The sequence below is a fragment of the Leucopleurus acutus genome (assembly GCF_964270905.1).
Source record: "Leucopleurus acutus genome assembly, chromosome: 16".
NCBI classification, from domain to species: domain Eukaryota; kingdom Metazoa; phylum Chordata; class Mammalia; order Artiodactyla; family Delphinidae; genus Leucopleurus; species Leucopleurus acutus.
The window spans coordinates 21,226,965-21,252,065 of record NC_139158.1 but is presented as its reverse complement, the minus strand read 5'-3'; the positions used below and the strand labels follow the sequence as shown (position 1 = coordinate 21,252,065).

Genomic DNA, 25,101 nt, shown 5'->3' with positions numbered 1-25,101 from the left:
CAATGACACCTATGGTTACCAAAGGGGAGGGGGGTGGGAGGCATAAATTAGGAGTTTGGGATTAGCAGATACAAGTTACTATATATAAAATAGATAAACCACAAGGTCCTACTGTATAGCACAGGGAACTGTATTCAATGTCTTGTAATAAACTATTATGGGGAAAAAGAGAAATCAATGAAAATGAGACATGGGCACCTCCAAGTGCCAAGAGTAGGGCACAGCACAGACCAGCAGGGCGGGGCTGCACGGGGTCACTTCATCTCTCCACACTGATCTTCCTGTCCTTGTCCACCAGATTGGGCTGTTTATCAGCTATGACAACGCCACCAAGCAGCTGGACACGGTTTATGACATCACACCTGAACTGGCCCAGGCATTTCTGGAGAGAATCAGCTCCTCCAACTTTGATGTGAGGAATACCTCTACCATCCACAGGCAAGGGGCGTGGGCGTTGGGCCCTTGGAGCTGTTTCCCAAGATGCCATCTAAGCATCAGCTTCCTCTGAGCAGCAAAAGACCCGGGGAGGAAAGGGAGGTGGCTGGTCCATGTCTTTGGAGAGTTACATGTCTTTGTGCACGTGAGGGAGGTGTTTCCCCAAAGAGACCCCTTTCAAGAGGTTGTGAAGCAGGGAAGAAAACAAATGCTTTTTAAGCATCTCCTATGTGCCAGACATTTTATACAACCTTATCAAGCTAAGATTCCAGCTCTGGGCACGAAAATGGAACATTTTAACTAGTACTCCATCCATTCCAAGGTAAATGTGTAATTTCCAAGAGGTTGGGTTGAGTATTGGAAATAGCTCATGGGTTCCCATATCTGTGAACCCCTTGTTATCCAGACTCTCAGGTGGGGAGCCCTGGGATGAGATCAGCTCTAGAATTTAGTGATTGTAACATGATCCCCCAGAACCATTTCCAGCAGGGGAGGGCCAGGAGCTGCACACCTGGTGACCCCAGAAAGGGTTTGAATGTTGGGGTGTGTGTGCAGTGGGGGGGGCTGATGGGCACTGTTCACCCATCTTCTCTCCATCTCCCAGAGCCTTACTGTCACAGTGCTTTCTCTGACATTACCACATGACCTTACATTTTTCAAAGCACTTGCAGAGAATGTTCTCATATAAAACTCTTACACCGGGGCTTCCCTGGTGGCGCAGTGGTTGAGAGTCCGCCTGCCGATGCAGGGGACACGGGTTCGTGCCCCGGTCTGGGAAGATCCCACATGCTGCGGAGCGGCTGGGCCCGTGAGCCATGGCCGCTGAGCCTGCGCGTCCAGGGCCTGTGCTCCACAGCGGGAGAGGATGCAACACTGAGAGGCCCACGTACCGCAAAAACAAACAAACAAACAAAAATCTCTTTCACCGTCTTGCCCCATCCTTAGTAATTTTCACCATTAGCATGGCTTCCATTTTTTTTTTATAGTTACACCAAAAATAGCTTAGCTATTAAGAATATGGGACCTGGAACCAGACTTCCTGGGTTTAATCCTGGCTCTGCCACTTACAAGTTGTGTGATCTTGGCCATGTTACTGTGCCTCTCTGTGCCTCCATTTTCCCATCTGTAAAATGGGAGCTACTAAGCTGCCTACCTCATTAAGACCCTTGTAAAGATTAAGAACATCTGCACAATACGGGGATATATGTATATGTTATAGCTGATTCACTTTGTTATACAGCAGAAACTAACATACCATTGTAAAGCAATTTTACACCAATAAAGATGTTAAAAAAAAGAACATCTGCAAATAGTAAGTGGTCAAGAAATATTAGTTAACCTTAACATGGTTATTCATATTCAGTCTTCACTTCTTCTGAGTCTTCTTTTTTCATCAGACACACTTTCAGATCCTTTCCCTGGCCTGGTTGCTTTCTGGTGGACATGTCTGAGAGTGTCTGACCATGATCGACCAGGTGGTCCAGCCATGCTAAGTTAAGTAGATTTCATACTAATGCTAAGAGCATCCACTGATGAAGTGCTTAGTATCCACCAGGAAGTATGCTAATTAGTTGGTATGCCTTTTCTCATTTACCTCTCACAGTATTCCTCATTCCTTCATTCATCATATTTAAGGAAACCTCCCCATTAAAAGCTTAGAGAGGCAGGGCTACCCTGTACAGTAGTACAGAGTGTGCACTGTACAACCATGTGCTGCAGGCTTTCAGAGAAGTTAAGCAACTTGCTACAGGTCAGATGTCTCGTAGAGCTGGGCTTCAAACTCCAGTTGGCCTGAAGCTATGTTCTTAACCACTAGATACAGCGCTCCCCGTGAGACCAGGATTCAAATTCCATCTCTGCTCCTACGTTGTTCTGCCTCTTGTGTTTTTTTTTTAAAGATTAAATTATTTTATTCAATTCAATAGAGTTTTTTCATTAAGAAGTTTATTTATTAAAAAGTTTTTTTAAACATCTTTATTGGAGTATAATTGCTTTACAGTGGTGTGTTTCTGCTTTATAACAAAGTGCCTTTTGTGTTTTTTCCCTTTTGAAGTCATCATCATCTGGTGATGTTGGTTGGAAATAAACCTCTGCCTCAGAGAATCCCTCAGGGTGGACAAACCCCTTATCTCTGAGTGGAAAATTGGGGTTTTTCTGTGGCTAATTGAGCACATGCTTTCCTTGTGCCCTTTATTGCCTCAGGAGGAGAGATGGCAGAGTTGGTTGGATCTAGATTTAAGGCCCTGCACCACTGCTTGCCTTGGGCAAGTCACTTGATCTCTGAGCCTCAGTTGACCCTTCTGTGAAATGGGGCTAATGAGAGCACCTACCCTGCAGGGCTGTGATGAGATAATCCAGGTAAAGGGCTCAGCACAGTACCTGGTACGTGGCAGCTGCTATGATCTTGACCTGTAGGTTCTAACTGGGGTGGGGCTGCGGCTGTGGCCCCCAGCTCTGCGCCCTCCGCCAGCATCCCTTGTCTTCTCACACAGGCTGGGGCTGCTGGTTTGTTTCTACGATGACCTGGAGCTGCTGGACGCCGCTGTGGCCCAAGTCCTCCTTCACCAGATGATCAAGTGCAGCCACCTGCGGGGCTTCCAGGCTGGTGTTCAGAAGGTGCAGAAGGGCTACAGGGCCCTGGAGCCTCAGCCTCAGTTTCACTAGCCACAGAAATGGGAAGAACAGTCTTGCCTGGCCTTTGAGAGAAAACATGTAGGGTTTATCAAGATCTAGGTCCAGCCTCGCAGGTGGTATCTCAAACACTGGGATGAGCTTAAAATGGGAAGAAACCACAAAAAACGGTAGGAAAAGCTTGAATAGATCAATATTCAATCAGAGCAGCCACTTCAAACTTAAATGTGCATAAGGTTGCTTGGGGATCTCAAACGCAGATTTAAGGCCTGGGTGGGGCCCGAGACTCCGCGTTTCTAACAAGCTTCCAGGCGATGCTGAATCTGCTGGGCTGGTGACCATGAGCGGCATAGCAAGGAGACACAGCAGTGGTTCTCGAACCTGGTTCTGTGTTAGCGGCACGCCCCTCCCCCAGGCTCTACCCCCCAGAGATTCTTGTGTCACTGGTCTGGTCTGTGGCTTCAGATGCAGCCAGGGTGGAGAGCACTGGAATGGAATGTATTTGCTGAGTTCCTAGACCAAGGTTTTGGACCAATAGGCACACGGGGACTGTCTCGTTTCCCTCCTCACTCCATCTCTCTCTCCTTTCTTCCCTTAAAGTCTTAATTCTGCCCGCCTTCTCTCACTTCTTTTTGTCTCTCTCATTTTGCTTTAATTGAAAAGATGACATGAGAGCAGTATTCAAGGAAGTTTGATAACATCGTCAATAATTCCACAGCAGTTTCTCACACATCACAAAACCCTCGGTCCCATTTGGCACTTTCCATAGTAGGCACTGTCTTGGTCAGTGCATATTTTTGTTTTCCAGGAAGAGCGTCCTTCCCAAGCAAGCTTGAGCAAAAATAAGAAAATAAATGTACTTTAAGGTCACAGGGGTAGCTGTGACCAAGAAGAAAGTCAGATACAATGAGGTATGAGACAACCCTTTGGATCATCTAGGTCAGTACTCAAACCTGAGGACACATCAGAATCACCTGGAGGGCTTGTTAAAAACAGCTTGAAAACATACCCACATCCAGAGCCTCTGATTCAGGAGGTCTGGGGCGGAGCCTGAGAACCTGCATTTCTACCAACTTCCCAGGTGATGCTGATACTACTGGTCAAGGACCACACTTTGAGAACCACTGCTTTAGGCCTTTTGCAGATGTGGGAGCCAGCTTTAGGGAAGGGGAGCTGCTGAATTTGGAGAAAGCCAGGAACTGTGACAGCTGTTTCTTTCACTTTACTCTGCTGCCCCCAAGTGGCCATCTAGAACACTTGCGTACATTCGTCTGACATGAAGATATGGTTTATGCAAGTTCAGGTGTTAAAACGTGAACCGTTCTCATTTTTTTGTACAGAGGTCACGTTGCAATAGATGAGTTTATCACCTTCTGTACTGGAAGCAGTTGGGAAGCACACTTGACTATAACTAGACAGGCATGTTACAAAAAATAATGAAGGGGATCACAGAAATATGAAAACCTGTAACACATAATTTTAAATGAAAAATATAGAGCAGAAAATTGCATTTGTGTTCATGTTACAACTATGTAAAGACTACATGCCACAGTTTATTTATAAAGGCATAAGAAGTTTTGGAAACATATACACCCAATTGCTAATCGTAGTAATTTTTTTTGAGGTAAGATTTTCAGGAGACTTTCACTTTCTTGTTACTGTTGAGAATTATTTTTACATAGATTATATATTATTATGAACCCCCCCCCAGCTATTTCATGAAAGAAAAGCAACCATATAGACAGGATGTAGAGTTCAAGGTCATAAAAATAAAATAGTTGCTACGGGAGTATGGCTGAGTGAAGTGAACAAAATTTCCTTCTGCCACGCTTTAAGGTTGATTTAATAACAAATTAATATTTAAATGAAGCATAAAGTGAATTTGTAGCATACGAAAGTCAAAGCCAGAGGAGGTGGTGTTCTCAGTGGGGTGACTCACGGTCTGGGCTTAACAGGAGTCCCTCCCCTTTTGACAGAGCAGGGTCGGTCGAGGGTGCATCCCGGGGTGTAGTCAGAAGGAACCACCATCTTGCTTGCTATCGACCCTCATCCCAGCTTGCTCCCCTTCTAGCTCAAAGCCGACCTCCTGGAAATTGCCACAGAGAACCAGACCCTCAATGAGACCCTGGGCTCTTTGTCGGATGCAGTCGTGGGCTTGACCCACAGTCAGCTGGAATCCCTCTGCCCTGAGGCTGTGCACGGCGCCATCTCGACCCTCAACCAGGTCTCGGGCTGGGCCAAGAGCCAGGTCATCATCTTGTCTGCCAAATACCTGGCCCATGAGAAGGTCAGTTGGAGCTTGAACTCTATTTTAATGCCCTGAGACCCAAGGGCCAGTTATATACACACAACAGGGACAGCCAATCAGTAAGAAGATGGTGCCAAGGGGGACTACCTGGGTTCGAATCCTTGGTCTGCCACTTATTAGCTGTGTGACACTGGAGAATTGGCTTAACTTCTCTTGGCCTCAGTGTCCCAATTTGTAAGATGGGGATACAGTAGCACCTCTTCCATAGGATTATGTAAGTCAGCACATGGGAAGAGATTAGAACAACACATGACCTAGAGTATGAGCTCAATGAGTGTTAGCTATCTCTGAGTTAATCCTTTAAGCTTCCCAACAACCGTCTGAGGCCAGTAGTGTTATAACTTCCATTTTCCAGGTCATTCATACGAGGCACAGAGTGTAAAAGGGAATTGCCAAGGCCACAGGAAAGGGGCAGAGCTGGGACTGAACCCAGGGCATCTGGCTTCACACCCTGCTTGCTTTACTGCCATGCTAACTACTTCCATCATGACACCAAGACCAATGCCCACCCATTCTTACTTTCTGACTCAAGACCAAGGATAGACCATGCATCTTGTCCCTTCAGGACTTCCGGTGACTTTCGTCTGAAGGCTTTGCAGACCTTCTGTTTTGACTGGGGCCACATGGGTCCACTCTGCGAATCTGATTTTAGGGAGCTGAGGGACACTTGTCTCGTTCCTCACAGCCCTGGACCAAGAGGCTTGTCTCATTCCTGTGTCCAACTCTTCCTCCAGAGGGGGTGAGGTGACTTTTGCTAAGAAACCAAGAGCTCAAAAGGTCTTGCCTTCTTTGGGGACAGTAAGAGACTGTCCATTCTACAGGGAGTAACTACAGGAAACCACTCAACGGTTTTTTGCAGAACCAAGGAATGTCTCTGATAACATTACATCTAGCGTCTTCACTCCAAAGGAGTGGGGGAAAAACCAAGCGTGATTCCTGTTAGAGTGGCCAGCTATAGTTGTATTTGTCATAAAATATCACACTCATGTCCTAAAACACTTCTTTACTTCAACTCAAAGCTTCCACATGAAGGTAGATGAGCGTGGGGCTTTGCCGTGTCAGATGCCTGCCGGTGACATACTGAGGCCGATACTGAGGCCAGTGGGCTTTCTCAGGGTCCCATGAGAGCGGGTGGGCTGGGTAAACTAAGAGTGCCACGACCTGCCCGAAGGTTCTTGCCCATTGTTGCCAACGTGGGCCCAGTATCGCCGGATGTTCAGATTTTTTTTTAATAAAGCAGAAACTCTAATATGGATTTTTATAAGATTCCTCCAATATTTAAATCTTGTCAGCTAGTTCAGATTACACACAGAAAAGCCCATTGCCTGGCCAGCTGTGGCACATGGATAGCCCATTGCTAGTTGTGCTGTGGCCTCAGGGGGCATAGTGATTCCCCCAGTGGTACAGTTACTGGTGTCTTGTGTTTTGATACTTAACTCTCTTTCCTGATGGAAGGAAGGAGGATCTGGGAGGGCAGCTTGTGTCTTGGTCACGGTGGTTCCCCAGCACCCATCTGGATACTTGGCCTGCAGTAGGGCCTAGTAAACGTCCGAGTGGTGGAGGCCCGGAGCTGGGCCTCATCCTCCCTGGCCGGTGCCCCCAGGTGCTGTCCTTCTACAACGTCAGCCAGATGGGCGTGCTACTGGCTGGGGTGGGCACCCAGGCCTTCCACGCCATGGACCGCAGGGACCTCGTGCAGCTCCTGAGAAGCACCATCTCCCTGCACGTGTCCGACTTGTCACCTGCCCAGCAGCACGGTGTCTTGAGCAAGGTGAGAGGAAAATGTCTGGTCCGCAGCCCCGGGGCTCACAGAGCGTGTGGTTTTGGGGCTTTGGGAGGGGTCTGTGTCTTTAGGTGGGGTTGTTCTGAACCTGGAGAATGCCTTCCCCTGACGCCCACCTTCTCTCCTTTCCAGAAGGAGCCTCTGGGGGTTGTGCCGTATTTTCTCCAGACCCTGGTGCTCTCCCCAGCCAGTCAAATCTGGAAGACTTTTCTTCAATTAGGTTTCTTGCTGTAATAATGTTTTAGGAGTTTGGTTTTCAAATGTGAAAATGAATCCTGAATCCCCCTACTGCTTCTGAACGCCCCTCCTTTCATGCTCTGAAGCCATGTCCCTATTCCTCTTTCTCACTTGCAGTGGGTCTTCTGGGCATCCTATTCTATCAGACCTGCCAGGTCCTATTGTACAATCTGTTAAGAAACCAACCCAAAGGGTTCAGCCTAATTTCAACCAACACCTTGCAGATAGCTGTCACGCCTATGGTTAAATTAAAGAGTGTGGGTTTTGGAATAAGAGAGACTTGGGCTTAAATCTCATGTGTCGACTTTCAGCCTTACTCGTTAAGCCTGGGTTTTCTTATCTGTAAAATGGGGATAAGGATCATCTCCACCTCCTTGGGTTGCTGAGCAGACCTGATGGATTTTATTGCCAGTGAAGCACTAGAGAGAGCGCCTGGCCCTCACCCAATGCTCCATGTACCTTCTGCAAGGCCGTTATTATGTTTCTTCTCACTTTTGACAGGTGATGGAAGCAGGAGATACCGCCTCGGGCATTGTGGAAATACAAGGGGCTTTCTTTAAGGAAGTGTCTCTCTTTGATTTATGGAGGGAACCTGGATTCAACTCCACAGTCCTGAAAGAGAAGGAGCTCCGGCGGAGTCAGGTACGACTGTGACTCCCAGAGGTGGTGCCTGGGTTTCTGACTGTCTTGTGGGAAAGGTCTGTTCTAAGATTAATTTGGTAAAAGAAACTTGTTTCTTGTGATTACACTCAGGAGATAGAATAGCGTAGTGTTAAGTTAGACGAGACCCGAGCGTGAATTCCGGGGCTGCTGTTTATTAACTTCGGGGTCACTGCTTCTCCTCCCGCGGCCTCAGTTTTCTCCTGTGCAAAACGGGGATCATTTCTCATGAGAATCGTGCTGGGCGGTGCACTGTGCATAAGAGCAGTTATCGCTGGGGCCTCCTGGGGAGGGTTGTGCTGTGGAGGCCGACTCGCGGCCTCGGAACTTCCCCTGACCTGCTGTTCATTCCCTCACTCGTCAGTGTTTGTGGAGCCCCTGCCCCCCAGGTGCCAGGCGCCGTGCGTGGTGATGGGGACACAGAAGCGAACAAAACAGAGGGAAGTCCCTGCCCTCAGGGGGCTTCCATCCTAGCGAGGGAGACAGTGCGGAAGGTCAGCAATTAAACGTGTGCCCTGTTAGGTGACAGGTGCTGCTGCTGAGCACTAAGGAGGAAGTAAACCGGGGGAGGGCCAGACCTTTTAGGGGGTGAGCTGTTTAGACAGGTGACCTCGCTGAGCTCAGAGAGGTTGTGGAGTGGCCGCTGTGAGGACTGCCTTCTACCCTGGGCAAGAAAGGGAGCTGAGGGGCGTCTGAGGAGGGACAGGATCTGACTTTGGTTTTCGAAGAATCACTCTGGCTGCTGCTTGGGGACTGAGTTGAGGAGAGCAGGGAGGAAACAAAGGGACCAGTTAAGAGGCTACTGCGTACAGTGGCCTGGACCAGGTGTTGGCAATGCAGGTGGTGGCCAATGGTCAGATTCTGGGTACAGTTTGAAAGTTAACAGTGACAGAATTGGCTGTCGGATTGGATGCGGGTGTGACAGAGGGGAGGCGTCAGGCCTTATGTGCCCGTGATCTGTTGCTGGTTACCCACCAGTGCCAGGTTCCGTGGGGCAGCAATTATTTTATTTACTCCCATGGTTCCCAAGGCTCTTGCTTAGGCTTGTTCACAAAGTTGGATTCAGCTGGTGGCTGGGCCTGGCGTCTCATTCATGTGTCTGACATCTGGGCTGGGGAGACTCAAACAGCTGGGGGTGTCTCTGGGTGTGGTCTCTCCATGTAGTGGGTTGAACGGTACCCCCCCCAAAGTTATGTCCACCCAAAACCTGTGGGTGGGAATGTGACCTTATTTGGAAAAAAGGGTCTTTGAAGGTTTAATTAAGGTCTCAAGATGAGATCCTCCTTGATTATCTGAATGGGCCCTAAATCCAGTGACAAGTGTCCTTATAAGAGCGGAAAACGCAGACAGCAGAAGAGAAGACAGACTTGAAACACACAGAGGAGAAGGCCACGTGAAGACGGAGTCAGAGACTGGAGGTGTGCAGCCACAGGCCAAGCAGAAGCCACCAGAAGCTGGAAGAGGTGCGGGAAGATGCTCCCCAAGACCTTCAGAAGAAACCTGGTTTGCTGACACCTTGGTTTTGGACCTCTGGCCTCCGGAGAATAAATTTCTATTGTTTTAGGCCACCAGGTTTGTGGTAATTTGTTATGGCCTTTCTAGGTGTCGGATACTGTCCAGAATGGTGGCTTCGGGCAGCTGGCTTTATAGGGGTGGTTCAGGGCTCCCAAGGTGTGTGTCCCGAGAGAGAGCTGGGAGAAGCTGTCATCTTTGGCGACCTTGGAAGTCACATAGCATCACTTCTGCTGCACTCTGTCTGTTGGGGCTGTCGCAAAGCTCCCCACCATGCCACCCACCTCCAGCTACAAGCAGACTCCATCTCTTGATGGGGGAGTGGCTCCGGAAGCTTCTAGAAGAGCATCTTGGGCAGAAAATAGGCGATCACTTTGGAGAATATGTCCTGCCACGTGTGCTTTGAAGATATTTTTGTCTCAGCAGCTGAGTTGATGGAGGCCATTCCCTGAGATGGTGGAGATGATGGGGGGACCCTGGAACTTGATCCTGTGCCTGAGGAAATCTCTGGGGCCACACACAGAGTGCCTGGAACTTACCTCCCCTGCTGCTCCTTTCTCCTGGGCTCAGCTCTCATGTCACCGATGCCTCCGCCTAATGCCAGCTCATAATTTATTCTGTTTAGGGAATTATGTTCAAAGTTTCAGAGTCTATAAAATAGATGAATGTCGTATTTGATTGTATATGCACGTTAGGTGTTCTGTAAAATTACGTTCCTTGAAACAAATGACCCCCCTGCCTACGAGGCCTTGCTCTCCTGGGGGCCCACCTGGGAGGGCTTGAGGGGAGCGCTGTTGTGAGCAGGACTTACTTAACTTTTGGAACTTTCTAGCCCATCCTGGTCTATTCATCTGTCCGTTTTATTTTCTGGGATGCCGTGTGCTCAGAAACAGCAGGTGGGCATGAAAATAGGGGCTCTAGGGGGTCCTCAACTGGGCAGCAGCTTCTTAGAGCACAGGAAGTAAACTTCCAGGCTTGCTGCCCTGGCTTTGCTCCTCATTCCTGGAGCGCAGGGTCACCTGGGGTGTGAGAGCATGGCCTCTGCAATTACCTGACACCAGCTCAAGTCCCAGCTCTGCCGCTTAGCAATTGTGTGGTTCTGGGTAAGTAACAAAGCCTCCATTTTCCCATCCGTAAAATGGGAGCATAGGACTCGTCACGGTAGGTGAGTGCTCCACCCCCATGGCAATCATTCTCTTCCCTCAGGCCTTGTTCCTGTTTGAGCTTCTGTCAAAGACAGCCAGGAGGCCCGAGGAGCTCTTGAGGTAAGCCTGGGGCTGACGAGCCCTCTGGAGTCTCCCTCCCGAGGAGCCTATTTCCCAGGAGGGAGAGTTGGACAGTCCTGCCTGCGGCTGGTGTCAGCTCAGATCTGCCTTTGCTTGCTCCTTCTTTCCTCTTCCCTACTCTCCTTTTCTCCTGGGTCCCTGTTTTGTTCTGTAGCGCAGGGCAGCTGGTCAAAGGTGTGATGTGCTCCCACATTGAGGCCATGAGCGTGGACTCCTTTCTGGCTCATTTCCAGTATTTTGAGAACAACTTCTCTCTGCTTTCACCGTATCAGGTACCCTCGAAGCACTTCCTTGTTTCTGATTCTCTCTCCCTACCCGGTCGCTGGGTGAATTAACTGTGGCGTCTGAAGATACTTGTGCCAGGACCATACTGATGCAAGTGACGATATGGGGCCAAATACTGAGCCAGGTTTTCTCCAATTTCTTTTTTAAAAGCTCCACATACCTATGTCTCTACAGCCAGAGTTTCAGTAGATTGGCTATTCTATACCCAGATTTGAACCCCAAAATTCACTTGGAAGGGATACCGTTTTGCATGTCCACAATTATGCTTTCCTGGGCCTGCAGGTCATACCCTCCTCTAACTTTCATACCCTTTCCAGAGGTAGCCTAGAATGGAAATAGTCCTCTAGGAGAATTTAAGTTTTCATTTAAAACTTCATTTTCCAAATAGTTAAGGAGACCCTTTAACCCTTTGGGGAGACCAGAGGCAGTGACTGACTTCCACTGTATCTAAGTAAGTAAAAGCGGGCCTTGGGGGCAGCTTTGGACTTGGAGTGCAAACGGTCGGCTGTACAGAGTCTGAGAGGGTGAGCAGGTGGCCTGGTGCATTTCAGATCTGAATGAAAAGTTTCCAAACAATGACTTTTCTTCCCGAGAGCCAGGAAGGGAAAAGCCGGGTGTATAATCCTTTGAGATCATTAGAGGAACAGGCAGATTTTTAATGAAGCCTGTCATTCCCTCAGATTGTTCATTCTGTCAGTGGTTCTCAAACTTGAGCTTGCATCAGCATTGCCTGGAAGGCTTGTCCATGGGTATAACGTTTCAGTTTTGGTGGATGAATAAGTTGTGGAGATGTGCTGTACAACACAACACCTGCAGTTAACAATATGGTATCTGCATTTCACAATTCGCTAAGAGGGTTGCTCTCGAGTTATGTGCTCTGTCCACAAAAACCAAAACAAAGGGACAGGAGGACACGTTGGGAGCTGTTGGCCATGCCTATTACCTTGACCGTGGTGGTGGAATCACAGATGTTTGCATATGCCCAACTCATCAAAGTGTATGCATGAAATATGTGCAGTTCTTTGTATATTGATTATACCTCAATAAAACTGTTAAAAAACCAGAGATTGCAGAGCCCCACTTGCAGAGGTTCCCTGGGGTTTCTGGGGTGAAGCCTGATATTTTTCATTTCTAATGGTTCCCTGGTGAGAACCACTGAACTATATTAAAAGCCTTGCCCAGGTAGGGTGGGAAGCAGGTTATTTCTGAAACCTGGACCTTGGCGTGGCTGTCTCCTTCCACTCATCAAACTGGTGCAATGGATGAAGTTCAGGCCAGCTTTGAGGAAGACCTACATGTTCAAACAGGAAGAGTTGTCCCAGTAAAGCTCCTTACCTGATTTTGCCCAGTTCTCAGAACCTTCAAATACCAGTTAATTAGAAAATTTGCCTTTATTGTTTATCTTTTTGCTGAAAGCACATTATTATAAAACAAAACAATAGAGAGAAAGTAAAGTTTCTCCTAGAGCATGGTTTCAACAGGGGACCATTTGGCCATATCTGGAGACACCGTTGGTTGTCACACCTGGGGGAGATGCTACTGGCACCTAGCAAGTAGAGGCCAGGGATGCTACTTGACATCTCATAACACAGAGGACCGCTCCTGCAACACAGAGTTACACTGTCCAAAATGTCAGTAGTGCTGAGGCTAAGAATCCCTGCTCCAGAAGTTAACTACAGAGAAAGTTTGCTATTGACTTGGGGAATTTTTCGTATATATAGAACATATCTACATGTAATTTAAGACACACAAATGAGCTCATACCATACACAGTGTTCTGTTTAAATGTATAACGTGCGCGCGCGCGCGCACACACACACACACACACGCCCACACATAAATCTACCGTATGGAAACACAGTAGTTGCATAGTATTCCATTGTATGGCTATACCATAATTTACTTAACCAGTCCCCTACGGATGTATATCAAGGTTACATCTCACTGCTTGCAGTTATAAATAAAACTGTGGTGAGCATTCTCAGACTTAAATTTTTGTGTGCATCTTATTATCGCCTCAGTTTCTTCATCCATAAATTGGGTGCAGTCGTGTTACCTACACTGTAGGGTATTCTGTTTAATAAGTGAACGTATGTAGAGCACTTAGAACAGTGCCTGACACACCGAGAGCACAGTCTGTGTTTGCCCTTGTTATTATTGGACTGAATTCCTGGCACTGCTTTACTCTTTTAGATTAATTGTTTGGCGTGGAAATACTGGGAAGTTTCCAGGTCCTCTATGCCACCCTTCCTCTTGGCTACACTCCCGTAAGTGAACATCAGTCTCCCTTTCTGGCTCAGTAAGATTGGCAGGTGTCACCAAAGCCAAAGTGATTCTCTCTCCCTGGGTGTTGGTGAGGAAACAGGGGCAAGTGGACAGTGCCTTCGACAGTTAAGTCCTTGAGAATCAGGATTTAAATTCTGAGCCTCACGTTGATATTTTAGACGGACTCTCCTGCTTTTTCTTGTTATTTAAAAACCAAAGCCAAAGCAACCTGAGCCTGAAGGAGTGAGTGCCAGTGAAGCAGGTCACATCTGGGCTGGCCTCACAGCTGTGTCCAGGCTCCAGGGGAATCAGGGCTGATGGAAGCAGTGGGGATTTCTCCTGGTATGTGTGGGTGTTCAGGCATGTGGGGGGGCAGCCCTGCTTTTTAAATATGGTCTGGACACTGTTTCTCTCTTTTCCTCTTTATTTCCCTCTCCCTTCTCTTGCTGCCATTGTCTTCATTGAATTAAAAATATTTATTGAGTGCTTACTACATATTAAGCTCTCAGAGATAAGTAAATTCTCCCCTTATAAGAGCTTACAGTCTCATGGAGGAAAAACAGACAAGCATGAAGCCAATTGTAATATCAAGTTGATATTTGGTTGAAAGTGACAGAACCTTGACTCAAACTGGCTTAGGCAATAAAAGGTAACTTTGGAGTCAGGAAAGTCCAGGGATGGACTTCAGGCATGGCTGGATCCAGGGGCTCAAATGAGAAGGGCAGAAAGGTCAGGGAGGGCTTGTGTGACACCTTGGGGTGTTTTACTTGTATTCTGGGAGAGATCATCACTACTGTCCATATAGAGGATGGAGTGCAGGGGGCCTGGCTGGAAGGAGAGAGACAGTGGAAGCTTATTTCTGTAAACTTGACCTTGGCATGGCTGTCTTCTTCCACACATCCATGTCTCAGCTCATGCCTTCAGAGGGGCTCTCCTGGCTGTTCCCATATCATTCTGCATTACAGAGCCATTTAATTTTCTTCCTTACATTCATCACTAGCTGAAATGATCTGTTTTATTAACTGGTTTCTGTGTTTCTTCCCCCTACAGCATCCCAAAGGTAGGGGCCTTCCCCTCATGTCTTGTTCATGGTGGTAGCTGGTGCCCAGCACAGTGGTTGGCATGCAACAGATGCTCTGTATATATCTGCCGAATGAATGAATGAAGAAATAAATAAGATGGTGATACTAGGACTGGAGAGGCGAGAACAGATTTGAGTAATATTAAGATGCTAGCAAGGACAGATTTGGGGATAAAGAGACAAAGGAGTCTGGGATGGCAGAGGGGAGGCAGAACATGTTTGGGGGAGGAGGTTGAATTTGCTTTGGGAACAGTCAGGTGGCCATGATGCCACATGGCTCCAGAGCGGTCTTTCTCAACCTTTATTTCATTATTGCCTCCCGAAGGGGAAAAACTTAATTTCTCCCTAACGAGAGAAATTACAAGGAGTAAGATTTTGTTGAGTAGGGTTGAGCTTTGGCGGATCACAAATCCTTGTAATAACTAAGATTCCCTGCCCCCATCCCTCCATCTCCCTGAACCAGTTTCTCCCCACGGGGGTGATATCACTCCTGTTGAGAATATACGGTCGAGAGCTTGGAGGAGAGTTCTGGACTGGGGTTGACAGAACTGGGAGTCATTTCTCTTACTTTCTCCACTCTCTCCTTCTCGTCCTTTTCCCTCCACTTTGTGTTTTATTCTCTCTTCTCTTTGTCTCTTTCTTCTTCTACCTTTTCATTTCCTTTCTCCTCATCTCCCCTCAACCAGTCCACCAGCCAACCTCTGTTTATGGAGATCCTGTTCTCTGATCAGTGCTGCTGGGTCATGGAAGAAGGGCATGATGGGAAGCTTGTTTCCCACCTGTAGGAGAAGAGCATTATGCAAAGTTTGTTTCCCACCCACAAAATAGGAGAATGATGGGTAGGAGGCTTGCTACCTGCCCAAAGGAGACAGAACATCTCTGGGGAGAACCAGCATTTAAGGAACACCCCCGTGATAAGCTCTTGGGCATACAGACCCCGATTTCAGGGACAAATACAGAGCAGCCACTGTTTTCCTTCCCTCATTCTCTCCATCTCTCTCCAGGGCTCGCTACCTGGCTTCTGTCCCAGCCTCCCAGTGTGTGCCCTTTCTGATCAGCCTGGGGAAGAGTCAGTTGGACTCCTTGGTTTTAGATTCCCACAAAAAGAATTCAGTCCTCAAGAAAGTACAGCAGTGCCTGGTAAGGAAACTCTTCCTGGGTGACACTTTCACTGGTGTCCCTTCCCCTCCAGGTATCTGTGGCCATCCTGGGGAGCCCTCAGGGGATCTGGCTGGGCTCTCAAGTCTGATGTGCTGGCCACAAGTCTGACTTGTGGGTCTTAAAGCTGGCTCTGAAACCACTGGGTGGAACATTCTTGGCTACTGGTTCTGGGGACCCATTCTGGGGCCTGAATGTTGGCAGGCCGCTCTGGATGACAGGAAGGAGCACAGTACACGGAGTCTGGGTTCTAGACACACCTCTGCCACTGCCTGGTTAGGTGGCTTTGGACAGGTCACTTCCCCTTCCCGAGCCTTGGTCTCCTCATCTGTAAGATGGGTGCTACAGCACTTTACTCATGGAGTATTGAGGACATGAAATAGCTAATATATTGTTTAATGCAAAGGCCCAAAGGGCAGAAGTGACAGTTTCTTTATCTTGAAAAAGTGGATGATATTAGTACTCACTCTTTTTTTTTTTTTTTTAGTACTTACCCCTTAAGGTTACTCTGAAGATGAATGGATTAAGGCATGGAAATACTTAGAACAGTGCCTGGCACCTAGTAAGCACTCGATAAATGTTAGCTATTTTTGTCATTTTGAGAAAGAGCTCTGGAGGCTTTCAAGGGCCGTGCAAACTTTGAAGTGCTGTTTTTATTATTGCAGTACTATCATTATAAGGGTTACTGAACTCCGCGGTACCCTCAGAGCCATCACAGCGACGCTGACCACAGCCTCACTGAGTGAATGCTCACGATGGGCGTCTTCCACCCACACCCGCCCCCCGTGGGGTCCCCCAGACTTCTGGGGCCGGCACCCCTGGGGTAAAATTAGGCCCCGTGCCTTCTCTACAGGTCCACGGCAGGGTAGGCAATTCAGATCCTGGAACCTTTACGAGGTGTGGGGTTGGGAAGTGTTTTACGGGATCCAGCCCCACTGGACCTTTCCACCAGCTCCGCTTGTTGGTTTCAGAATGACTCCGTTGCTGATGAGTACACCGTGGACATCCTGGGAAACTTGCTCTGCCACTTGCCAGCGGCCGTCATCCACCGTGGGGTGTCCCCCAGGGCCTGGGCCACTGCCCTGCACAGCCTCAGAGACTGCCTGGACCTCAGCCCCCAGCAGAAGGTGGCAGTGAGGCTCAGGCTCTTGGAACAGCACGGGTGAGGAGGGCCCGGGCTGGGGTAGGGGGGCTGGCGAAGGGGCACCCGGCCCTGGCGCTCCTGCCTCAGAGCAGAGTCTCTAACTTAGGACGAGGTTAGACACTTAGATTGATTCTGGAAACATGATCTTTTTTCTTTTGGCCTCAGATTCCCTGTAAGGTGAGAATGATAGCTGTTCTACAGGCCTCATGTGGTTGCCACCAGTACATCTTGGCTTGTGGAAAGGGAAAGGGTTTCAAAAACATGGTACTTTACAAATGCGTGGAGGTGTTATTATTATTTTTGTTGTGAAACACCACCACCAATAATACTAATGCAGATAATCGAGGCACCGTCAGCTCTGGGTGAGTGAGAAGTCCCTGGGGGAAGACAGCTGTTCTTTCCCAGGCAGAGTTTTCTGAAGTTAGGTCAGATATTTGAGTAGGGCCTAGATATCGGTCAACGGTTAGACAACAAATGTTTTTGGAGTAATTACTGTGTCCCAGACACTTACTATTATATAGCGTTTAAGAGCTGGGACTTGGGAGCTTGACTCCTTGGGTTAAATTTTTCTACTGTCTGCTGTCTGTGTGATCTGGGAAAAGATACGCAGTCTTTTGCACTTTATTTTTGCATCTGTAGGATGGGGACAGTGAGAGTCCCCACAGGGCTGTTGTGATGATTAGCTGAGTTAATGCATTAAGTGTTAAAGCACTTACCACAGTGCCTGGCATGTAGTACTGAGTATGTGACAACAGCATTTTGACTAGGAATGAAGATACAGTGGTTATTATTAAGTGTGGCTCCTGCCCTCATGGAACTTACAGTCTATTGGGGTAATATCGTTAATCAAAGAGTTAAGGGGAGGCTTTTTGGCCGGGGGTGGTTTGCCTTGGTCCTAGGAGAAGGGTTATCATTGCTAACTGGGCAGACCTCCTTTAGAGATATCCTAGTGTGAGGCACTTCCCCGTGGACATTTGAGGTCTCCACAAGAACAACAGTGGATCCTGTGTCAGTGCTGTTATTATTCTGCCAGGCTCGAGAGGAAATTTCATCTTGCTATAGGAGGAGATCATTATGGTAATTTAAAAGGAGCCAATATATCTTTACTGTTCTGTTGAGAAAAGGGAGGAAGGAGACACTCTGATGCAAATGACAGAAATTCAGTAGCTCAATTCACACTAAAACATGGGAGTTTACTGAGTTTAGAAATGGATGGGACTTCAGGCATGGCTGGATCCAGGGGCTCAAATGATGTCATCAGGAATGTGTTCCTCCCATCTCTCAGCTCTGTATTCTTGGTTGTGGCCTTTATTTTCTCCATTTGGTGAGAGGAATGGCCTCCAATATCCTTTTTACTGCTAGAGATGCCAGAAGAAAGAGAGAGCTTCTCTAGTAGCTCCATCACAATTTCCAGGGATGACTCTGATTGGTCCGTTTGCATCACATGTCTATTTTCTTGGTTAGGGACGTGGGATCAAGTGATTGACAGCCTCTCCAGGTATAAAGATAATCTTTTCCTAAAAGAAAAAGATGCTGGGGGACAAGGACAAGAGCGTGATTTTTCCATTTATTGTTTACTATTATCTCTCCTTAGACTCCCCCAGAACTGGACAGCTGAGACTACAAAGGATTTGGGACCCTTTCTAGTACTTTTCTCAGGAGATGAATTAAGCTCTGTTGCCACAAAGGTACCTCTGCGTTCTATCTTTAGAAGGCTGAAGGAGTTTGAAGGGGAGAGAAAGTGTGGTTAGTTATATTCCCTTGGGTTTGCTGCCAGTTTGTTTTTCTGGAAACTTCCTGCCTGCCTCAAAGAGCTCAGGTGTTTCCAGCTCCACTCCAGGATGCTCAAGGTTCAGGGAAAGGGAGTGAGGCAGCCGCTAAACGAGCTCCGGGTCTTTCACTTGGCCTCTGCCCAGATGTGCACAGGCTGGGAGCTGTCATTTAGCTGCCACTCTGCTATCTGTGTGCTTCCCACATGCACGCCTCTTCGAGGGCTTACACCCACCAGCGCCGTATGCACACGCATATGTGTGTCCAGTGTGTGCAATCACATGGGCAAACATTTAATCCAAAACCAAATCTTTATTGAGCACTAACACTCTACTTGGAGTAACTCTCCAAGAGTTAGACAAGGCCAAGAGGCATGCCAGATGAACACGTACTAGTCAGCTTCTGCTGTGTAACAAAGGCACACAATCTCACCGGCATGCAACAAGAAGCATTTATTTCTTGCTGACTGGTCTGTGGATCTGGGACACTGAGTTTGCCTCTAGGGCTAGGCTACCTGGAGCGTGTTCTTCTCACAGTGAAAGTCTGAAACTCTAGAAAAGGGAGTGCAAAGTGCAGTTCTCCTTAAGGTCTGGGCTGGAAAATGGCCGGCTGTCACTTTCTATCGGCCAAAGCAAGTCACATGAGCAAGCCCACCTCAGTGGGGCAGGAAGTCTCCTCCATGCAGGTGGAGGGTGGGGTAAGAGGGGATGTTTGCCGAACAAGAGTTAGATCAACCACAAAGCACGTCCATACACCCTCACCCCTGTACTCACACACGCAAGATGTATGTTGTCATACACGCTTAGGGGGCCTGAGCACCTGGCACGTCACCCAGGTTCACACATGCACAGCAACATTCCAGTGTCCAGTCATGGTAAAATCGTCTCCTGGGGTGTCCAAACCTAGAGTCATAAGCAGCGGCTGCATGTATCTTAAATGCTTATCTAATCTTTTTTAAAAAATCAGCTTTTGAAATCGAAAAAGTCTTGTATCAACATGGTTAAATCTCAGAAACACAGTGTATGGAAGTTGCAAAAAAATATGTGCAGTAGGATACGAAGTAAATAAATAAATACTAGTTAATTTTAAACCCATGCAAAACAATGCCCTATGTAAGAGAACTTTAAAAGTACATGAGAATGGTTAATTATCAAATATCAAATTCAGGGTGACAGTTAACTTCTGGGGAAGGAGGGAGGCCAAGGGTGAGGGAGGGAGCTATCAATTATATTTGTGATGTTTTATTTCTTAAGCTGGGTTCTGGGCACATGGGTGCTCTGTTGTATTGTTCTCTCTACTTTTTGTTTTAATGCCTGAAATGTTTAGTAGAACAAGTAATACATGCTCCTGGTTAGAAACTCCCAACTATACCAAAGGCTATAGGATGAGAAGTTTCTCGCCCCACGTTTCTAGGTTCCTAGCTTCTCTCCTCAGCAGCAGTTGCTGTTCCCAGATTCTTCTGCATCCTTTCTGGAAAATCTTCCTCCTGCCTTTACATGTTCTCCCTTTAAAAATACAAAATGGAAAATACTCTGCTGTGCAATTTGCTCTTTAGAAGTTAACTATTTATCTTAGAGCAGTTTTGCTCGTGACCTTAGCTGCACGTGGGAATCACTGGGGAAATTCTAAAAGGGACAGACACATGGACCCCACCCCAGACCAATGGTCTCAGAATCTCTAGGGCAGGGCCCAGGTGTCTGTGGATTTCCCAGGTGCTTCTCACCTACAGCCTGGGCTGGGAACTACTGACTTAGACTGTGACTCTGATTCTGAAGATTAGAATAGAAGGAGGAACTATAAAACCCAGCGACTTTTGGGGCACACTCTTTTGGTGACTGGGACACAGAGACACACTGCTATAGGGAAGCGTTTGATGAATTCTCTAGACTCTTGGATAGATTACCAATAGTATCCTGAGCTTGACAAAGTGCATCAGCTCTAGATGAGAAATGGCACCTTCTCCAGGGCAACCAGAGGCCCCCTCGTTGCTAGTCTTCTCCTAGAACTCAGAGATAACTCTTTCCTCCTCCTTTTATACATATAAATTTTAACAAAAATTAACAAACGCTACCAACCCCAAAAGACATAGGCATCCATACATTTTATAGATATTATCAGATGGTAATGATGCAGCATCTAACAGTCCCACAGAGAAATAAGTATGCATATTTCCTACATCTTGGTCAGCATTAGGTATTATCACTTAATTTTATTATAGACAATCTGATGGGTGAAAAACAATATATACTTATGTTATTGAACACGTATTGGATTAGTACTGAGATTGGGTATTATTTTCTATGATTCTTGGTAGCGACTAGTTGGGCTGGGGATTAAATTTACACGAGAAGCTGCTACAAGCATACCTCGGAGATATTACGGGTTGGGTTACCGACCACCTCAATAAAGTGAATATTGCAATAAATCAAGTCACATGAGTATTTTTGGTTTCCAAGTGCATATGAAAGTTATGTGTACACTGTACTGTAGTCTGTTAGTGTGCAGTAGCATTATGTCTAAAGAACAATGTAAATACATTAATTAAAAAATACTTTATTGCTAAAAAAATGCTGACCCTCATCGGAGCCTTCAGTGAGGTGTAATCTTTTGCCAGTGGAGGCTCTTGTCTCGACGTTGATGGCTGCTGTCTGATCAGGGTGGCGCTTGCCGGGGTGGCTGTGTCGATTTCCTAAGAGAGGACAGTGAAGTTTGATGCATCCAGTGACTTCCTTTCACTAATGCTTCCTCTGCAGCATGCAATGCTGTTTGAGAGCATTTTACCCACAGTAGAACTGCTTTCACAACTGGAGTCAATCCTCTCAAACCCTGCTGCTGCTTTATCAACTAAGTTATGATTATGTAATATTCTAAATCATTTGTTCCCATTTCAACAGTCTTCACCAGGAGTAGTTCCATCTCAAGAAACCACTTTCTTTGCTCATCCGTAAGAAGCAACTTCTTACCCATTAAAGTTTTATGAGATTGCAGAAATTCCGTCACATCTTTAGGCTTCACTTCTGTTTCTAGTTCTCTTGCTATTTCCACCACATCTGCAGTTACTTCCTCCACTGATGTCTTGAACCTCTCAAAGTCATCCATGGGGGTTGAAATCAACTTCTTCCAAACTTCTGTTAATATTGATGTTTTGACCGCTTCCCATGAATCACAGATGTTCTTAATGGCATCTAGAATGGTTAATCCTTCCCAAGAGGTTTTCAATTTACTTTGCCCTGATCCATCAGAGGAATCATTATCTATGGCAGCTATAGTCTTAAGAAATGTATTTCTTAAATAATAAGACTGGAAAGTGAAAATTATTCCTTGATCCATGGGCTACAGAATGGATATTGCGTTAGAAGGCATGAAAACAACATCAATCTCATTGGACATCTCCATCAGAGCTCTTGGGTGACCAGGTGCGTTGTCAATGAGCAGTAATATTTTGAAAAGAATCTTTTTTGTCTGAGCAGTAGGTCTCGATAGTGGGCTTAAAATATTCAGTAAACCATGTTGTAAACAGATGTGCTATCATCCAGGCGTTACTGTTCCAGTTATAGAGCACAGGCAGAGTAGATTTAGCATAATTCTTAAGGGCCCTAGGAGTTTTGGGATGGTAAATGAGCACTGGCTTCAACTTAAAGTCACCAACTGAATTAGCCCCTAATGAGAGAATCAACCAGTCCTTTGAAGCCAGGCATTGACTTCTCCTCTCTAGCTATGAAAGTCCTAGATGGTATCTTTTTCCACTATAAGGCTGTTTACTGTAGCCATTTTTGTTAATTATCTGAGTTATATCTTCTGGATAACTTGCTGCAGCGTCTACATCAGCACTTGCTGCTTCATCTTGAACTCTCATGTTATAGAGATGGCTTCTTAAGCCTCACGAAACAACTTCTGCTAGCTTCACACTTTTTTCCTGCAGCTTTCTTGTCTCTCTCAGCCTTCATAGAATTGCAGAGAGTTGGGTTTTGCTCTGGATTAGGCTTTGGCTTAAGGGAAGGTTGTGATTGGTTTGATCTTCTATCCAGACCACTAAAACTTTCTCCATATCATCAGTAAGGCTGTTTCGCTTTCTTATCATTTGTGTGTTCACTGGAGTAGCACTTTTAATTTCCTTCAAGAACTTTTCATTTGCATGCACACTTTGGCTAACTGTTTGGTGCAAGAGGCCTAGCTTTCAGCCTGTCTCAGCTTTTGACAAGCTTTCCTCACAAAGCCTAATCATTTTAATTTTAATTTAAAATGGGAGCCTTGTGACTATTCCTTTCACTTGAACACTTAAAGGCCATTGTAGGGTTATTAATTGACCTAATTTTAATATAGTTGTGCTTGGAACAGTGAGCCATGAGGAGAGGGAGAGAGATGGGAACAGCCTCTTGGTAGAGCAGTCAGAACACACACTACATTTATTGATCAAGTTCACTGTCTTATATGGGCACGGTTTGTGGTGCCCCAATTACAATAGTAATGTCAAGGATCAGGGATCACAGATCACAGATCACCATAACAAATATAGTAATAATGAAAAAGTTTGAAATATTGTGAGAATTACCAAAATGTGACGCAGAGACATGAAATGAGCAAATGTTGTTGGCAAAATGGTGCCAATAGATTTGCTTATCACAGAGTCGCCACAAACCTTCAATATATAAAAAATGCAGTATCTGCAAGTGCAGTAAAGCGAAGTGCAATGAAACGATGTATGCCTGCATAAAGAAAAAAAAGCAATGGAGGCAGTGAAGCAGTGTTCCAGTTTACACTCTGATTTAAGTCTGTGTTTCATGCGCTTTAATTGTTATTCATTCCTCCTCTTTCATCTTTGCTGCCCTGCACAGTTTCCTGACATCCTTCAGCAAACAGCTTCCAAGATGGCTGGGACTTTGCCCCCCAAAGAATTCCTCCAGGCTGTCTTTGAATCCGTTCGGAACAGCAGTGAGGAGAGCCCCAGCTCTGACCGCAGCCCTGGTGAGTGTTTCTGGGGGTATCTGAGGCCATTGTCATGGCAGCAGTGTTTTGGTTAAGTCCCTCTGGCTTCAAGAGGACTCCTTGTCCAGGGGACTGGATGCAATGTTTGCAAAGCAGTAGAGTAGCAAAAATCCACAGGGCATAGAATTACATCTTTTTTTTTTAAATAAATTTATTTATTCTTTTTTTTTTTTTTTTTTTTTTTTTTTTGGCTGTGTTGGGTCTTCATTGCCGCGCATGGGCTCTCTCTAGTTGAGGCAAGCAGGGGCTACTCTTCTTGTGGTGTGCGGGCTTCTCATTGTCGTGGCTTCTCTTGCTGCAGAGCATGGGCTCTAGAGCACAGGCTCAGTAGTTGTGGCGCACGAGCTTAGTTGCTCTTGGGCATGTGGGATCTTCCTGGGCCAGGGATCGAACCCATGTCCCCTACATTGGCAGGCGGATTCTTAACCACTGAGCCACCAGGGAAGCCCAGAATTACATCTTTGTAAAGTGATTTGGAATCACATCTTGCACTCCTTACGCAGGCCAGTAGGTTTAATGGGTGAACACGTGCAACAAACATTTCAAAACAATTGATTTAAGGACCAAAATGGCTGTGTGGCTATGAATTGCTGTGCTGGGGCCAGGCTGACTGGATTTGGATCCCAGGGCTGCCACTTATGCGCTGTGTGACTTTGGGTAAGCTCTTTAACCTCTCTGTGCCTTGGGTTTTATCCTCGGTAAAATGGGGATAATGAAAATCCCTACCTCATTAGATTATCGTGAAGGTTGGTGGGTTTTAAACCTATAAACATGTACACAACAGTGCCTGGCACGTAGGAAATGCTCAGTAAGTATTAGATATGATTACAAGTATTATTGTGCACCTACTGAGTGCAGACTTGTGCCAGGTAGGAGGGGACAAAGTTAATCAGACCCGAGAATAATTGTAATAATAAAAGTAATCTGTGCTTACTTTCTTTCCTGCAACAAATAATTTTTGAACACTGACTGTGTGAACAAAACAAAAACCGCTGCCCTCATAGAGCTTACTTTCAGATGGGGTTGGGGGTAGCCAGACAATAAATTACAGACATAAGTGAAGTACGTAGTATGCCGTGTGATGAGTATCAAGAAGGAAAATAAAGCAAAGGACAGGAGTCAGGGAGAGTGGGATGTGGGGCTGTAATTTGAAAGGAGAACACAGTTAAGGAAGGGCTCACTAAGGTGACGTTTGAGGAAAGGCCCAAGGCAGTGTGGGAGTGGACCCAGTGGGGACCTGGAGTTGGAGTCTTCTGGGCAGAAGGAGTGTGACAGGAGTGGGGGAGGAAGGAGGAATGAGGGGCAGTGTGGCTGGAGTGGGGTCTTATCTCCTTGTAAAGGAGACCCGAAGGTGGGGTTTCATGGCGGCATCGAGCACAGAAATGTCGTGATCGGTCTGATGTTCACCTTGGGTCGTCGCCTCTCCGTGCGTTGTCTCGTCCTCACCTCTGTCTATGGGGTGGGCAGTTTGCTTTCTCCCATTTAACAAAGGAGAATGAGGTTTAGAGGGATTAAGATTAAGAGATTTGGCCAAAGTCTCAGAGTTAGTCAACGGCAGCT

The 25,101-nt window shown here is 46.6% G+C and overlaps 1 protein-coding gene across 1 annotated transcript in view; it reads left to right on the top strand.

The window, feature by feature from the left end:
* OTOA (otoancorin) overlaps positions 1-25,101 on the top strand; it is a gene marked incomplete at both ends in the record, with an annotated part of 59,577 nt that overhangs the window by 18,257 nt on the left and 16,219 nt on the right. The window contains 12 exons of the mRNA XM_082858164.1: positions 299-447; positions 2,928-3,051; positions 5,138-5,353; positions 6,978-7,145; positions 7,896-8,036; positions 10,773-10,831; positions 11,007-11,124; positions 13,331-13,404; positions 15,488-15,623; positions 16,613-16,803; positions 18,380-18,473; positions 23,391-23,520. Coding sequence (XP_082714290.1) covers positions 299-447; positions 2,928-3,051; positions 5,138-5,353; positions 6,978-7,145; positions 7,896-8,036; positions 10,773-10,831; positions 11,007-11,124; positions 13,331-13,404; positions 15,488-15,623; positions 16,613-16,803; positions 18,380-18,473; positions 23,391-23,520 — 1,600 coding nt within the window. The remainder of the gene's footprint in view (positions 1-298; positions 448-2,927; positions 3,052-5,137; positions 5,354-6,977; positions 7,146-7,895; positions 8,037-10,772; positions 10,832-11,006; positions 11,125-13,330; positions 13,405-15,487; positions 15,624-16,612; positions 16,804-18,379; positions 18,474-23,390; positions 23,521-25,101) is intronic.